At 38.1% G+C, this 13,738-nt stretch overlaps 1 protein-coding gene across 3 annotated transcripts; it reads left to right on the top strand.

Annotated features, from left to right (window-relative positions):
- The first annotated feature begins 438 nt into the window (after positions 1–438).
- On the top strand, positions 439–13,381 carry micall2a (mical-like 2a). Of its 3 annotated transcripts, XM_026164464.2 has the most exons (17): positions 439–821; positions 1,151–1,199; positions 3,095–3,236; positions 3,396–3,562; positions 3,774–3,904; positions 3,997–4,521; positions 4,638–4,822; positions 6,024–6,078; positions 6,502–6,701; positions 7,435–7,542; positions 7,741–7,805; positions 7,985–8,108; positions 10,917–11,019; positions 11,611–11,684; positions 11,762–11,876; positions 11,987–12,033; positions 12,113–13,381. In XM_026164464.2, exons 1-17 carry the CDS (start codon positions 679–681, stop codon positions 12,190–12,192), a joined length of 2,313 nt encoding a protein of 770 aa, XP_026020249.2. In that variant the 5' UTR covers positions 439–678; the 3' UTR covers positions 12,193–13,381. The 3 variants fall into 3 exon arrangements, with proteins under 3 accessions (XP_026020249.2, XP_026020251.2, XP_080156907.1); XM_026164466.2 differs by lacking the exons at positions 11,762–11,876; positions 11,987–12,033; positions 12,113–13,381 and having other exon boundaries at positions 11,591–11,671; XM_080300781.1 differs by lacking the exons at positions 11,611–11,684; positions 11,762–11,876; positions 11,987–12,033; positions 12,113–13,381 and adding an exon at positions 9,618–9,730.
- Positions 13,382–13,738: the final 357 nt, after the last annotated feature.

A 13,738-nucleotide genomic window follows, 5' to 3' on the forward strand; every position in this document is an offset into this window, starting at 1 on the left:
CATATAAGTCCAACACCGTGTTTTACCAGCAAAATAAAATCAAGAAGCGCTTATTCCACGATCATCGTTTTGGCTGTCACAGGGTCAATAAATGCAATAAAGACTATTAGAGAAGATGGTTCAAATGTGCCATAATTGTGGGGAAAAAAGAAGGTCAGGTGAGACAAGCACGAGGATCTAAAAACACTAAATAACAACATGTGCTGTCTGATAACAGATTACATTAACCTACCTACTAACTGGATTTAACCTTCATTTGGTTTTCTAAACATCATTTAACTCAATAATCACACCCCAGGGAAAATAAATAAATAATAGGTCAGCATGATCCACTTCCTGGGATTAAAACGTGCATGAATTATGAACATCAGACTTAGCCAACTATTTCCTTAGCCGAATGAGCTTTTCTTCAACTGTCGTGAATGACGAATCGGCAGTGGCGTCAATTAGTGAAATGAGCCGAGAAACACACACCAGCAGCAGCAAGCAGCACTTCGCAGAGTCTGTGAGTCAGACAAGCAGGTGAAAGAAGGAAACAGGACGCAGCTGCAGTTCGCAGATCACGGTCAAAGCCAGCACAGAGACACGCTGTTTTATATCTGTCTTTCCTCTCACTCCGTCACACCTCCTGCCTGTTGCACACTTTGTCTGCAGTAGTGGTTCTGTCGCGCTACAAGCATGGCTGCCATCAAGGCTTTGGAGCAGTGGTGTAAAATGCAATGCGAGGGCTACAGAGATGTGGCCATCACCAACATGACCACTTCATTCAGGAACGGGTTGGCTTTTTGTGCGCTAATACACAAGTACAGACCGGACCTGATGTAAGTATTGAAAACTTTTTCTTTTCTCCCAAAACTTTACTTTACTTTGGTTTGGTCAAGTTCTTTAATAATTGTAATACATATAGACAGCCTGCCTCCTCCAATAATTTACCCTTATTTTGTTTTTAATATGTTAGTTGTATAAGTACTAACTTAAGTGATCCCTATTCTTATTTCTGTGTTTTATTAATACATTGTCATTTGTCCAGTTTCACAGTGCTGTTTTTTTTTCTTCTTTTAAACATATATTTTTTTCTACATGCTGTAAAAGAGCTATTCTGGGTAGTTGAGGTAACTTCTCTGTGTTCATTGTATTCCTGTTTTCCCAGAGACTATGACTCACTCAGAAAGGAGGATGTGTTTGAGAACAACAGACTGGTAAGATGTCAAGATGTTCAGCCTTCGTCTTACTGAGAGGAGCAGACTTCATACACAAACTGCAAAATCTGATGTAGCAGAAAACATCCACTTCATTAACCCCAGACATGACGGGCCACGCAGCAACACGCTGTTTGTTCTTGCCTTGGCATCTATGCAGCAGATTGGACAAATATTTAGCTGTTTCAATTTTCACAGCACAGCAGATTAAGCAAAAGCCATATCTCTCTACTAATTTTAGACTCCTGTCAAACTCAACCTTTCTCAATCTTTGCTCTTGCTCTGTCCGTTTGAACTCATCTATTCGGTTAACCCCTGCGTGACATGAGCAGCACAGTTGGGACCTCTCCATTATTTAGTTTTCTAACCTCTTGCCGGCTTCCTCTGAGGGTTACAGGCCCTGCAGTAAGTGTGCTACAGTACGCGCTCCGTACGACTTCCTTGTTGTTTTTGATCATCTTGGCTGTGTCAGCAGCAAACCTGACCTCAGGGGAGAGGCTCTCAAGTCTATTCATTTTGAATGAGGCTTTACTGTTGTCTGCCACTCGGTCCTTATGGTGACTGTTCTCTTGAAGACACTGCTGATACATACATCTTGAATGGTATACGAGAACAAAACGATTTGTGGGCAAAGAGCTGTGTGTTTGGTCAAGGTTAAGTTTGATACACTGCTGAAGATGCTCCCTCTACTGAAACATGAGAGAGCACCTGGTAATTCACACCCTTTCTATATTTCATGAATGGTGTCACGCTTCTTACAGGTAGGGCTGGATGATAAATTGGATTTTAATTTCAGGTACAATCTAGCATGAAATTGCTTCTTAGAATTCATTTTCACCATAAAGCTCTAATTTTGTTTTGTGTTAGAAATAAAGCACACCCCTTTACCTGACAGTGGTGTGATTTTACACTCTAAAAGCCTAAGCTATTTAGTTCAGCTCAAGCCACGTGGACAGAAAGCAAGCCTTTTGTTCAACAAGACCTATCGAGAGAAGTAATTGAAGGAAGGATTCTGTAGGAGAACATGGTCATTGGAAACCGATTTTTTTTTTTTTTTTTTAATCCCAGCTGCCTTTATTTCCAGGGTCTTTAACATGGTCTGCAATGGAGGAGTTGGCCTATGCTCCTCCTCCTGTTGCCAGCAGCGGAGGTCTTCTGATGTTTATGAGTTCCCTGGGCCTCTTGTTGCCCTTATCTGAACCCACAGACGTCTCACAGTGGAGGCCAGCAGAGCAACCGGTTGCTTCATAGTCAAAAACATCCACTATTCTGTACCTATGGGCCCAACTCCTGATTGAACACCCATTTTCCCTATCTCCGATACTCTGTTATTTATTTTTATATTACTGGAGGTTTAGGAAAATCCACCATGTACAGGGATAGGGGGTGGTGGTGGGGTTAAAGGTGAGTAAATTCTATATATTTTAATTTAATAAATAACCATGTTAGACTTTTTTTTTCCTCCCCATGAGCTGAAATTTGTGGTTTTGTCCACTTAAACTCCTCAGTATCCCCTTCTTTTTATATATGCCCACTTGCTATTCCGTAAGGCTTTTCTTTAAATTTAATGAGCATATCCAGGCTGATCCTAAACAATGCACTGATATCCCGCTCTTCCCATCCTCTTTCTTATCCCTACAAGCTCACAGGAAGTGTGCCATTCATTATAGAGCCCTTTCCAAACCTCCTAGGGTTGTGCCACAGAATACCGCCAGTCTATTTAAAGTAAATTGTATTGTGTGACATATTTACACATGCTGTAACTGTAGGAGGTAGCCCAGCCAATGCCATGCTTTTACATGGAAAAAGTGCTTTGGATATGCCTACTTTGTTTGTCATATTTAGTTGGAGTTGGGGGCTGTTGGTTAAACTTTGATTTATTTTTTTCTCTTAAGGCTTTTCAGATCGCAGAGGAGAAGCTGGGGATCCCAGCTTTGTTAGATGCAGAGGACATGGTGGCTTTAAGGATCCCAGACAGGCTGAGCATTCTTACCTACGTCTCCCAGTACTACAACTACTTCAAAGGACGGCCTCCCAGTGAGAATATGTCTGCTTTAAAAATCCCTAGCAACTGCATTTGAGTAGTTCATCCTCTTTAATTCTGAGCTTTTTCCTTATATATTTCTTTTTTATGTACAGGCTGAGGTATTTTTTTCCCCCAACTCTTTGACACTAATGATGTTTTACTGTCTTCAGTGGGAGGTGTAAAAAGGCCAGCAGAGGGCTCCAAGGAGGAGCCATCGGAGAAAAAAAACCTCCCAGTGGTTGCCAAAAGCTTTGTATCTAAAACTGCCACTGAGAGTTGTTTACCTTCCACTCACACAGCTCAGACCTCACCCAAATTGGCAAGAGCTTCTACTCAGGTCAGTAGTCATGTCAAACGGCACGTCATCAGTCAGCTAAAATTAAGGCTGTGTGTTAAAACGTCTTTCTTTTACACACCTTTGCTTTTTAAAGGAATAATATTTAGGATTAAACATAGCATTTATTTTCAGTGGGTCACCAAAGGAATCCTAGGGGAAATGGGATACCTTTCTGGATAAATGTTTTCTCACTTTTGATTCTTTTTCACAGAAGGTAGTTTTGGCTGAAAACCCCAACAAAAACGGGACTCTCAATAGCAAATGTGTTTCATGCAAGGGCCATGTTCATCTTGTTCAGAGGCACTTTGTGGAAGGCAAGCTCTATCACAGAAGCTGTTTCAAGTAAGAATTTAATCTATATTCATAGATGTTTTTCCCCCTGCACAGGGGCTTATTCCATTAATAATTTAATATTAATAAACTTCCACCACCAGGTGTGGCGAGTGCACCAGCGTACTCCATGTAGGCGGTTACAAACCTGGGACGGATCCAGACACTTTTATCTGTAACTCCCACCAGAACACTTCCAAGACTTCCTCCTCTGAGGCTCTGATCAAAAATGGTCTCACCAGTTCAGCTGCGCGACCACTAAATGATGCCAGCCTAAAACGGCCTTCACCACACCCCCCTTCGGTGTTGTCAGCCCCACTGAATAATGTTTTGAAACCAGTTGCTCCTACTCCAACCTCCCAGTCCTGGACGGCCTCAGCCCAGAAGACACAGGCTGCCCGGCAGAAGTTTTTCCAGACTGTGCCACAAGTTACTGAAATCTCCAAAGTCAACAACAGGAAGCCAACAGAGCAATCAAGTGTTCAAGTAAGGCCAAAGGTCCCGACTGATGATGATGATGATGATCGAAAGAGCCAGTCGAGGGTAATGGTTGGAAAAAAACTAGCAGAGCAAAACTACAACAATAATAACAAACGCCCATTTACAATCCGATCGGCGGATGAGAGATGGTGAGCATTGCATTAATATACAATCTTTAGCCATGAATGCACTGTCCTTCTGAAGGAAACTTTCCCACAGTCTTTTTTTTTTTAAAGCTGATGGTGAGGGCTTTCTCTGTCCCCAGGTTTGGTGATGAGCCAAGTTTAGCTGACAGCTCTGCTTTGAAAAAGGATAAATGCAGCCAAGCCTCAGCAGGAAACTACGCAGGACAGCCCTCCACCACTCAGGCAAACAATAAGGAATTGCCATGTCTAAAGGCCATCAATAAAGACAACACAGGGCCAACAACTGTACACAAAACCACCAAAGGCAAGCTCCACTAAATTCATTTTACTTGTGTCTGATCCATTATTTGACATCCAGCCAGCATCCACCCACCCCCACCATTCAGTCTGTCTCTCACATTCCTAGAAAACAAAGCCCTTTTGTCATTTTTGCCCTATTTATAAAACCAGTGCATCTCGCATGCTGATAGCTGACATTTTAATTCCTGTCTCACACTAATGAACTTTCATAGTTGAACTGTCATTCTCCTGGGATGGATGTGCATGCACGGGTGTCACATTCTGACTGTCGGTGGGTTTGTAGACAGAAATACAATTACTGGTGGGTCTATTGAGAATGGTTTTTCAGTCACTTTTACTTTTAGCATTGATGGAAGTTTTCCAGACATGGAAATGAAGTCTGTTTCTTACTAATATTAACCATATGTTGACTGGACATTACGCCAAGGTCAGTGATTAAAGCATCATTTTGTTCTTGTGTGCAGACGAGAATGTGGAGCGCAATCATTTTATTGGAGTGCTGTGAATACCGGTACCTAGATAATGAAACCAGTAACTGTGCGCTTGACAGCTGTTTAGACGAGTGTGACACACAAGTCGAGGGAAGTTTTTTTTTTTTTTTTTTTTTTTTTTTTTTTTTTGTTTTGTTTATTGTGTACAATAACTTGGAAGTGCCGCGAGTGTGCACGTCACTGACAAAGCAGATGTCTCATAAGCTGCAATGCGCCATCTTCTCTCGTTCTAAAAGTTTTAAAACGGTAGTTACACAAGATTATAAGGTGAAGTGTAATGACGGATTTACCATTGTGCTTTTTATTCGCCAAGGTTAATGCAGAGTTAGACGTTTGTGATCATTGCGATTCGTGTTATTGTTGTCAGCAAGATTATGAAAAAGACTGCCAAGTGAGATGCTGGGAAACTTGGTGGCGATGTCGATCACAGGCACAAGAACCACCTCTGAAATTTTGAAACGCTTTCTTTGAATTGAGGAAAGTATCGTTGATCTTTGTGGAGGAATGCCCTTCTGCTTCAGCAAGAAAAAATGAATCGTTGGAATCAACATCATTTTAATCACGGTTGTTTCAGCTGTTTATCAAGCAAGTCCTTTCTTAAATGCAGTGATATGCCGTTATAGTTTTCCCATCTAAGTATTCATGGTCTTTGGAGACTAGCAATAATGATCTTATTTTTCATTTTTGATTTTACTTTCTGTCGTTTCTCTGCAGATCCAGTATACCATGAGTGGCAAAGAAAACCTGTTAAAACCGAACTCGGGCTAAAGTAAGTATTTGCAGTTACTCGGCTGAAAGTTGAAAAGCTGCACAAGTGGACCAGAATGTCTTGAAAGACTTGCCTTGAAATACATCTGACCTATCAGATTATTTACTCTCCAGAACGCAGAATCATCTTCGTCCATCTCTTTTATTGCTGACTGGCTCAAAGTGGAGCCGCTAGTTCTATCCCCCATCTTAACAAGTCCCGAGGAGTGCAAGGCCTGAACTCCTGCTTTCCTACTCCTTAACACTAGATTTTCTCATTTCTAACTCCTGCTGATGATTCCTCAACTGTTTTCATCACCTTTTTAACATTTCAAAATTTAAGGTGAGGTTGTTACTCGTCTGACCTATTAGTACATTTCACCTGTGTCGGATTAATGCCTCTGTATTAAAATAATAAGTTCATTTCTTTGTTTATATCTTACAGAGATGCTGAACCTGAAGCTTTTACTGAAAATCATAAAGCTGAATTCATGTCCACACCTCCATCTAATGTCTCAATTAGTCCAACAAGGCTTCCTCTGGCTCAAACACCTGCAGCACCAGGAGTTAGCTTTGCTCTGTTTGATCCTGCGTGCTTTAGGGAAGTCAGTCCCCAGAAACCTCAGCCTGCCTCTGAAATCCTAGGTGAGAGGCTTCTTTGCATTATAATGAGAGACATTTGTCTGCTGATATATTAAATGAATTGAGTGTTTGATGTCAAAGTGAACCAGAACTAGCTTGCAAGGAACCTCTCTGTAAAGGTTTTGGTGACTCAAGCTGTTTTGTCTTGGCCATTTTCATGTTTAAATAACAAAGTTCAGTCATGTGTTAATGGAATCAATTAATACACACTGAGAGCAGCAATACCCAAGTAAAGCAAATGTATGTGTATTTTATTTTATTTATTTGGCTAACTTATTCAAGCTCTTGAAGAATCTAAAGCGACATAATGAAACTATGAAGTTGGTGGAAAATTTGCACTTTCATCTATTAAGATGGTAAAATAGATGTACTTTGAATTTGGGGGTAGGGTGATTGGGTTCTAACCAAAAATATTATCTATAATCTAGACTGTATGAGAAGTCGAGAGCATCAACACAAAGAATGAAATACATTCTTGGTGGTTTGTGTAAATTTTATGCCAGTTTTAGTTGGCTTATTTTAATGAAAACTATAAATGTGAACCTCATGGTTTTGCTTGAGGAAATGCTAAATGACTCACTCTAGCCAATGGGACCCATCCTGTGTATGCTCTGAACGTCCACAAAATTATACACACCCTATTGTATTAGTTCCCATATTAAACAAACAAAATGAAAACCAAATTTTGTGAACTCTGCACTTCTGCAGTGTTTAAGGCCTCTTCTCTTTATTTTAGATTTTAAATTTGGGAGTTGCTTGCCTGTGAAATCCTCACCCAGACTGCCAGCTGTGAAATCTATTAGCTCTTCAACTACTTTTCCAGCCAATCATGGAAATCCATCAGGTTGTTTCCCATCTTTTTAATAGCTATCAAAGCCAAATATACATGATTTCAGATTTCTTGTTGATTTCATATGAAAAGTGTATAAATACATTTAAAAAAAATTTATTTTACTGAAAACAGGTTAAGTCATATGTGACAATACTTTTCTAAAAAGCTGCCATGAAAGAACTATCTAATCCTATTTTATCTACCTCTTAGCTGCTAAAAAGGGAAAGTATTTGTCACCCACCAACGCCTCCAGGACTGAAATGAGGTCACCCTCTGTAAGTTCCCTCCATTAAGTCTCTTAAGAGATTAATTAACAGCTCTACAAATATGCTTTCATTACATTCCCAGCAAAAAATGGATGACCTTCTTTACATTAAAGTGGCCAAAGTCAGAATTTTCAAATTACGATAATCTTTACTTGACAGTGACTCTTAAATTCTCTGTTTTGCACCAGGTAAGGTCTTATCATATCCCAATGGAGCAGATTGAAAGGCAGCTGAATGATATTGAGACAAACTTGGCTCATTTGGAGAAGGAGGGTGTGGAGCTGGAACAGAAGCTTCGAAGCTGTGAGGAAGGTACGTTTTATGTCTTCCACTTCTCCTTTTTACTTGTAAAAACATACAAATATTAAACAATGCAATCAATAGTCCACTTTCAGACATGGTTCATGAGACATTTAGTAGCTGGCTTTTCACTCTTAACTCTGCAGCGTAGTTCCATATTATTTCTGAACAAGTGAGAGCAGTAGTGTGGTAATAAGCTGGATATGATAAGTTAAAGATATGGAAATGGCAAGTTACCACATCGTGATTACAAATGAATATCATGTGATATCTTACATTACTAATTACTTTAGTAATATTACACTGAAATTTTATAAGGGGCCAAAATCTAGGGGCAATACAATGAAAACATAGATGCCTTTGAGGCAAACCCAATTAATCATACAGTATATTGGTAATGATATCATAACTTGTTAGGAATACATATACGTTGCATCTGTGCATTTACATTTTTCATACAGTGATTTTTTTTTTTTTTTTTTTTTTTTTTAAGTGGTAGTAACCTCATAATCATAAGGTTATTTTGGGTGATGCTTTACCATATCAGGATAGTATTATCATACTATGATGATGGGATTATGGGATCTAGCATTTCCCCTTATTCACAAGGTCACAATGCAAATATTATCTTTTTTTCCTTCAATAATAATAATTATTATTATTTGTAAATATTATGTTTAATGTTGTGGCATATTGTCTATTGTAGTTTCTTATTTCTATGGTAATGTAAAAACCAGGAATCAGGGTTTCAAAATACTGATTTGTATCTAATTCCATGTTAATAACCTCTTAAAGCAAAAGCTACTACATCTTTCCATACAATCATCACATTGCTTGAAGTATGATTATCTGGAAACGTGAAGGATTTTCTGTGTAATAACAAGAAGTTTGAGCTGCAAGATGATTATACTAAATTTTATTGCGGTATCTCCTTTTTTATTTTATTTTATTTTATCCTATCCCATCTGTAACATCTATATCGCTGCATATGACCAATTGTGACATCTGTATATGTGGATCGGACTAAGCTAGGTAATATTTAATACCTGGCCATTTCTGAACAAGAGGGGGGTTGGTAGACCCTTCACCGCTATGTTGGTTTGAATGAGGTAATATTCTAAAGCAAAATGTGTCTTGCAATAACCTTAAACTAAAATTTGACATCATATTTTTGTTTGAACTGCTGAATCACTCTGCTGCATTGGTGAGTTGTATCTTGGGTGCTTCACACATGTGCTCACCATCAGCTGAAGGTGTGTGTGTGTGTGTGTGTGTGTGTGTGTGTGTGTGTGTGAGGTGCATGCCATTTCTATTAGTGTTTCTGCAGTCAAATGAGGTGAGAGGCACAGCTAGCCCACAGGGATGTTGCGTCTCCTTTGAGGTAGTAGGAGTAGGGGGCCTTATTGCTTTGCTCAAGGTCAAGATGACTTGGATATAGTAATAAATTTTTATATATATATTTATATGTGTGTATTCTGGTCGATTGCTTTTTTTTTTTTTTTCTTTCTACATGCTACCCAGGAAGCCTGAGCATGTCAGTTGGCCAGAATTTAACATCATTTCCACACTACCTAGGAGATCATCTACTTCTCAACTGGAATTTGTTGGCATAAAAACTAAACCCTGGCACTCAGGTTCAGTTCAGAATCAAATCATGTTTGTTCTGGTAATGACAGGATGTGTGGGGCTCTGTCCTCTGTCTCTGCAGCTCGCTCTCTGTTGTAAATGTGACTTGACTGATTGGTCGCTAATTAGGATTAGCAAAATATTCAGCCTAAAATCAATTGATCCACCTACTCGGGTATGACTCGGTGAAGCAGCAAATTTAAGCACTGTTTCAGTGCATGTCTGAGTACTGTGGTGGACCAATACTGAAAAGTATACACCGTATCCTGAAAACCTTAAATATTGAATCATCTTTGATGGTAAATTGCATTGTTCCCTGCATCATGTATCCATAATTCATCCATTCTCACATTTTCTTTAAAATCTGGGTAATAATATAACTTCTCAGGGCTGAAAATGAAATTTTAAAATGCTTCTTTGTATATGTGTGGCCACCAGTTTAACCCCACATAATGAAAGCTTTGGAAAAATATAAGCAGTATTGTTGTGAATGATTTAATTAGTAATTCATTAATTTTTTTTTTTTTTACTGGATTGGTTTTTGAGTAAATTGCAAAAAGATGTTTGTCAACAAAACATTGTATTATATTCTAAAGTCGATGCCACAGGAATGATGACTGACAAACTATAAAAGTGTCTATAGACAGGTTTTTTGTAACATCATGTTCTGTGACATACATTTTGATATTATTAAAAAAAAAATAGATTCGGGTTTGGCAGGCTAAGCTCCATTTTAAGATTGTTGGCTGTGACATAGTGTCTTAATAAAGGTGACAGCGTGGTTCCAGGATGTGAGTCACTTCTTCTCTTAATAAAAATTGAGAACCACCTACCTGCATATGAGCCAAAATATCCTAACCCCCCCCTTAATTTCTACTTAATGTTTTTCTTGCAAACAGTGAGGTTGAGTCTGCTCAAGTGGGGTATTTATTTATTTATTTATTTATTTATTTATTTATTTTTTTAAATTTTTATCTTTTTTAAGTTTGCTCTTGGAGTATATCAGTTAACATCAGAACAGCACAAAATATTTGGCTTACGTGAAATGATAAATGTTATGAGCTTGTTAAATAAACATCTAGTCAGTGATTATAATTGCTTGATTTACTACAATATATACACATCAGTGATTATAAAACTTTTTATTTTATCTTTTGAATAAATTCAGCTGAGTGCTACTAACTTGTTTTGCAGATGGAGAAGGTGACATCTTGATGGACCCACTGATGGTCGACTGGTTTAACCTCATTCGAAAAAAACAAATGTTCATTAGGAAAGAATCAGAGCTCATTTACATGTGAGTATTATTGAAGGATCGATGTAGATTGAGAATATTAAATGACCCTTTCTCCATTATTCAGGGAATTATTACTCATTTGGATAATATTTGTTTACACTAGAAAAGGCTTTTGAACAATATTCTTACTTTGACTTGAAAGTTGGATTTCTCTTTATATAATAATAATAATAATAATGGATACTTTATTGATCCCCATGGGGAAATTACTTGTTTTTCTCTGCATTTGACCCATTCACTCAGTGAAGCAGTGGGCAGCCCACTAAGCAGGCGCCCGGGGAGCAGTGTGTAGGGACGGTACCTTGCTCAGGGTAGCCGTTAAGTGGATTCGAACCGCCGACCTTCCGATCATGGGGCGACCACTTTACCTACTGAGCTATCCCTGCCCCAATTTGATTATATTAATTCCAAACCTTATTTATTTTACCTGATACTTTCTTTAAAGATTTTTCCCTCATTGCTTGTACTTTTACTTGCATTTAACATTAGGACAAAAATCAAACTTAACTGAGAAACTCAAAATTTTTAGGATTGTTTAGAAGTTTTAGATATAATGTGAGTTTTGAATTAGTATTTGATGTTAAAACTCAGAGCCAGGACTCAAGAGCTGGAGCAGCAGCAGCCAGGTGTTGAGGGGGAACTTCGCAGGCTGCTCGAGAAGCCAGGTAAGCGCTCGGTCTCTTTGCCTGTCAGCATCTGTCTTACTTCTTTTTCCGACATGCGGTTGTTAACATTGTCACAGATCATTTAAAGTCCAGAGAGGAACAACGGCAGGAGAAGAAACTAATGCAGAAATTGATGGAGATCGTGGATGGTAGAAACGCAATTGTGGATGGTCTCGACGAGGACAGGCTGAGGTAACATTATCAATCTTCTAATTAATTCTTAAGTACAATGCAGTTAATCTTAAAGATTGATGTGGTAAAAAGATATGACAGTGCTTAGTTTGATTTTTGGCTAATTTCAGGGAAGTGGAGGAAGATCAGCAGTTGAATAAAATGATGCAAAACCTTGGTAAGCAACATATAAAATGTCTTTTTTTTCTGTTTCAATTTGATTTGAGTTGTTAATATACTGGTTTTGTTGAGAACAGGAGTGAAGAAAGCCAAAAATGAAAGGAAATCCTCAATCTCAAAACTGTTCAGGCGAAGAAGTAAAAGACGCTTTGAATGATCCTAAAGGGGATTATTTGATTTATTTATTTTTATTTTTTACTAAATTGTCATTATTTCTATTGTATTAATATTCCTTTTAAAAATTTAACTTTTTTTATGTATAATTTGTGCTCATGGGAAAGATAACAGAAGAGATCTCAAATTAGGAAGGATGTACCAAGCCATATTTTGTCTATACACCATTTGAAGAAAAAAAAGAAAAAAAAAATTGGTGCAAATGTTTTTGTTTAGAAAATCACTTTCAATTCTTGGTTTGTTGCTACTCCACTGTTGTTCCACTGTTAAGGTTGTTCGTATAGAAAATTCTCATTTTTCTGTTAATATAATTTCAGTCTCACTAAAGTAAAATGAATATCACATTTGGGGATATACTAATTTGTATAGATATATATATTTTCTTGGAATAAAGTAACCATTTTAAAATCGCACATGGTTTAAAATAAAAGCAGCGTCGAATCAACTGTCATAATGTCAAAATGATGAGGGAACACTGGCTCTTCCACATGTGAATAGGAGTGAGAAGGATAAATGTGTAATCCTTTGCCAGTCTTGAGTCAAAATGAAATTATTTCAGTATTTATTTAATAATGGATTTTAACAAATTTCCTGTAAGGATATTAGAGGGAGCCTTGACAATTAAGTTTGAATGGCTGTGGAGTGTAAAATGGGGAGCCACACATGTTGAACTGTTGGGCTGTAGTTCCTCTCTCAGACTGTACTGTAGGTGGCAGCCTGGGTATGCTGTATCACACGGCAAGAACTTGGAAATCCTATTTGCCACAGTACAGACAGTTAATTTCTTTGCTAATTTTATAAATGCTGCAAAAATGTTCAGCTGTGCTGATGCAATAATGTTATGTGAAAGAGGATTAGGAAGAGCAGTAGCTTATGGCTGGCAAAGGCTTATAAACTATAGGATGTATTGAGCTCTTTATCTTCAAACCTGGTTTAATTAAACATTACTCTTTACTAATATCTGCATCAGAATTGCTCCATACCTGAGCTATTAAAATGTTGAAATGACGTGCGAGGGCACTCATCTGTGAAAATGGCATTTGCTGTGTTTGTAAGGAATGCTCTGTAATGTTGCATTTTAGAAGTGTTATTGAAAGGTGTGTGTATGCGTTCTCCTATTTATAGTATTTTAAAACTTGAAATCTGTTGTCCAATAAATCCTTTGAAGATTAGAACGAACGAGAGGTTGAATTATTTACTCAATAACCGCCTCCTTCCATTTTAAATAGATCCCCAAACTTTTCATCTCTTCCCTCCCCATGTTACAAGCTTCACCAATGACTGTTGATACAATGACACTACCAAGATCAGACATTGCTTTCAGTAAGAAGCCAACAGCACTGGAACTCCTTTGCATTAAAGCTGCGGAGCGATCACGGAGCAGCATCGATGTATGCCTTCATTAAAGCTTTTTAAAGACGGCATCAAGATAATTCACTGGCGTCAATATATCGCAGCTTCTTATAAACTACATATCGCTCATTTTGAGATGCATGAAATTGTGATCATGAACTTGGAACACAATCTTT

The sequence above is a fragment of the Astatotilapia calliptera genome, chromosome 4 (genome assembly GCF_964374335.1).
Source record: "Astatotilapia calliptera chromosome 4, fAstCal68.1, whole genome shotgun sequence".
NCBI classification, from domain to species: Eukaryota; Metazoa; Chordata; class Actinopteri; order Cichliformes; family Cichlidae; genus Astatotilapia; species Astatotilapia calliptera.

Bases quoted from the DNA above. Each gene is read 5' to 3' on its own strand.
- micall2a (XM_026164464.2), top strand. From the start codon at position 679: ATGGCTGCCATCAAGGCTTTGGAGCAGTGGTGTAAAATGCAATGCGAG. The intron at 6,079-6,501 runs GTAAGTATTTGC...TATATCTTACAG, and splicing joins AAAACCGAACTCGGGCTAAA to AGATGCTGAACCTGAAGCTT. The intron at 11,877-11,986 runs GTAACATTATCA...GGCTAATTTCAG, and splicing joins CTCGACGAGGACAGGCTGAG to GGAAGTGGAGGAAGATCAGC.